A 3,519-nucleotide genomic window follows, 5' to 3' on the forward strand; every position below is an offset into this window, starting at 1 on the left:
TACGTCATTTGGTCTCAAGAAGGTGGATATCTATCTCATTGTCGTTTTATATTTCATACTGTCAACCGAGTCAAAAATTACTACCCATCCTCTGGACATGACAACCCTCAGTTCATGTTATACCTATGATCCTTTATATTCAATTTTCATATGGACAAAACTCAAATCATTTTGCACTGCCAAAACTATTACTGTGTGACCAGACTTACCGCCTAAGTTCAATTTGGGATAAAGGCAAAGGTCATTAACAATTAGAAAACCAATACCATATAACCGGCTTTAAAAGGCCCCCACATGAAAAATAGGAAAAAAATCAATTGAGAAATTTAACGGGCTAATTTATAACAAAAACATTACGAAAACAAATATGACAGACATGAACCAATGACAATCACTGAACTACAGACACATGACTTGGGATATGCACATAAGGAATGTGGCGATGTTAAACATGTTTGTGAATGGTGAAAATGATCAAAAACACTCATCTTTCTTTAAAAAATATATGTGTATATCTAAAACTTAATCCAAAATACCGTCTCGTATACTAGTATATAGATTTAATGTTGTTAATTATGTAATGATAGACTGGTACAAACGCTTCCAAAATAGATGTTGAAATTGTGGAGTATTTTCTTCTGAAACGTATTCTTCGGCTTCTATACATGTTACATTGTTCCAGATTCGAAGAAGAGATTTTGGCATGTCCTCTGGAGGAATTTTTTCAACTAATATCACAATTAGAATATCTTTATTCTCTCTAAACATTCGCATTCTTGCCATGTCTAATTCATATTCGCACCAAGTACTTTTCAGAAAACTTTTACTGACAATCAAAATAACTTTCTTACTTTGTGAAATTGCTTCAAAAATATTGTCTACTATAAGACTTCCAAGAGCAAAGTCTCGGTCATGCAAACACAAAGACAACTTTTTTTCACCTTCGAGGAATGACGTAAGCGGTCCACATACCCATCTGTAATTGTCATGGTGGTATGCGACAAAAGCACTATATTTGTAGTCACTTTGTTCGTCTAGTTTTGAATATATCTTGTATCTTCTCCGAATGACGAGGTACCAATATTGAAGAGTTATTCTATACTTGTAGACAATACTACTGATAAAAATAATAATAATCAACAACAGCGTCAAACAAACCGATGTAATCAACCAGAATTTTGATGCACACTGCTTTGTCAGTTCATCTATATTTTTTAAAGCGTATGCTGTAGTTTTTTTACTCCCATCTATGTAGCCGCACGAATAGTTACCGCCATTATCTAATTGGATCTTTGTTTTAAAAAGCCATTTTATAAAATTAAGTGATTTACAATTGCACTGTAGTAAGTTGCGATCTAGACGAATTTTTAAATGACCCTTGACCCTACTCTCAAGGTCATCAAGCTCGTTCGTTACTTTTTCATCAAAATCAATTATTTTATTATTCTCTAAATTGATATAACTGAGATTTTTGAATTCAGTTATCTGGAATGGAAAATCATCGAAGTTATTATTTGACAGATCTACAGAATAAAGCGAGTTATACTGAGACCGAAGTAATTCGGGATTTAAATTTTCTAACCCATTTCCAGCAAAATCAATAATTCTTAATTTTTCCAAACCTTTAAGAAATATTGCATTAACATCATGTTGTAGTCCAATATTTAGATTTGCATTCCTACTCTGTAGTTCCTGTAGATTCTTAAACGATGATATCATTTTCGGATTTAGTATTTTACAATTAAAACCAGACATCCCAAAGAATTGTAAATTGTCCAAACCAGTAATTACACCATCACAGTTAGTGAATGGTGTCCAGTTTACATCAACGTATACAACATGACTACCGAATTTGAAGTTGACATTCGCCAAAGGAGAAAGTTTTATACTTAATCCTGATGCGTTCAGTCGCTCTAAGCTAGGTGGCAAATCTACACTATATGATAGAGAATACTTCGAATCTTCTGAGTTAAAACTTTCGTTTTTGATTTTTTTATAAGGGCCTAGTATTTCTTGTTTCGAAAAATCAAGAACTTTTAAGGCTGAAAGTTTGAATATTTCTAAAGCTGTTTGATAATCCCCGTAGATATTATTCTGCGAGACGTCAAATTTCTGTAGACAGTTCTTATATTTCATTCTTGAAATTGACCCTCCCTGAATTATGCCGATTTGATTGCGTCTAAGGATTACTTCTTTAACACAAACACCACCAAGATATGAAAAAGCCTCACTAGATATTATATCAGCACCTGTTCGGGAACGGTAATTAGACGAAAAATCGATCAGCGACATGTTTCTGTCCCTTAAACTGCTCAATACCACGAGCAGATCCGAAATTCGTATCAACTCACTTCCAACTATTGCTAGTGAACTGATAGACTGAAATGGGGCTAATGCTCCTGGTTGAACTTTTTTAAATCTACATATGAAATTAAGATTTAGAATTGGTAACCCTTTGAAGCTCACGAACGTGTCATTTTGTAATTCATTTATCGAACAAGGATCCAAATTTAAACTGTTTAAACTAGTCAGATACTTAAATCCGTTCCCAAATACAGCTCCATTAATGCCACTCATGGATAAAGTCTGAAGATGTGTTAAATCTTGAAGAACTCTATCAGGATATTCCTTTGAAATCAGAAATAAATTTGAAGCAATATTCAAGTACTGTAATTTTGAAATAGGTCGGAATAATCCTGGAGGTAAGGATTCTTTTTCTATAAAATTTGATGAAAGATCTATATACGTGAGCGAGTCTAGTCCAGAAAAAGCACCAACCTCAAATAATGTTATTTTCGATGATTGAAGATACAACGTATGCACCTTTCCAAGTCCTTCGAAAGAATTGTTCGTAACTAAGGTCAAACTATTTCCAGATAAATTAAGAATTGTTGTTTCTCTTGGTATCTTCCTTAATGGAATTCTTCGTAAATTCTTTGACGAACAGTCGCAGGTAATGTCTGTTTTAGTTCTTGTAATCTTACAATGATTTGCTAAAGAGCATTTAAACGAAACAAATAAAAATAGTAAGACGATATATTTCATAGTGACTCCCAATAACCAAGCGCGTTAAGATAACGTGAATACAGATATGTTGTTCATCTGAAACAAAAATCCGGAAACGGATACACTTATGTGTTAGGTCATGTAAACATCTGTATGAATAAACCACTTTATATCACCGTGGACATGAGTGCCTTTACTTATACAGAGTGAAAGAAGTTTAGCTACTAATATTTTTATTTCTAGATTCCAAAAATAAACTTTTTTTCTCAACATAAGAAATTGCCGTGACAAAGAAAATTAACCATAAAGTGACATACTTAGAAACAAATCATTAGAAACTTATTTCTGCAATTCGAAAAAAAAATCAAAGTTTTGTAGTCAAAGTAAATGTTGCTAAACCTTTTTTACTCGATATGACAGTATGATCAACACAGGTATATTTTTTAGTACAACGTTTGACACCGTATACATGTATGTTCAATGAAATGGATTTGTCATGATTGGTGCAGCAGG

General features: G+C 33.0%; 1 protein-coding gene across 1 annotated transcript; it reads right to left on the bottom strand.

The window, feature by feature from the left end:
- Positions 1-489: 489 nt before the first annotated feature.
- On the bottom strand, positions 490-3,100 carry LOC143072714 (toll-like receptor 4). The gene has a single exon (XM_076247808.1). It carries the CDS (start codon positions 3,043-3,045, stop codon positions 574-576), a length of 2,472 nt encoding a protein of 823 aa, XP_076103923.1. The 5' UTR covers positions 3,046-3,100; the 3' UTR covers positions 490-573.
- Positions 3,101-3,519: the final 419 nt, after the last annotated feature.

This window comes from Mytilus galloprovincialis, chromosome 4 (assembly GCF_965363235.1).
Source record: "Mytilus galloprovincialis chromosome 4, xbMytGall1.hap1.1, whole genome shotgun sequence".
NCBI classification, from domain to species: domain Eukaryota; kingdom Metazoa; phylum Mollusca; class Bivalvia; order Mytilida; family Mytilidae; genus Mytilus; species Mytilus galloprovincialis.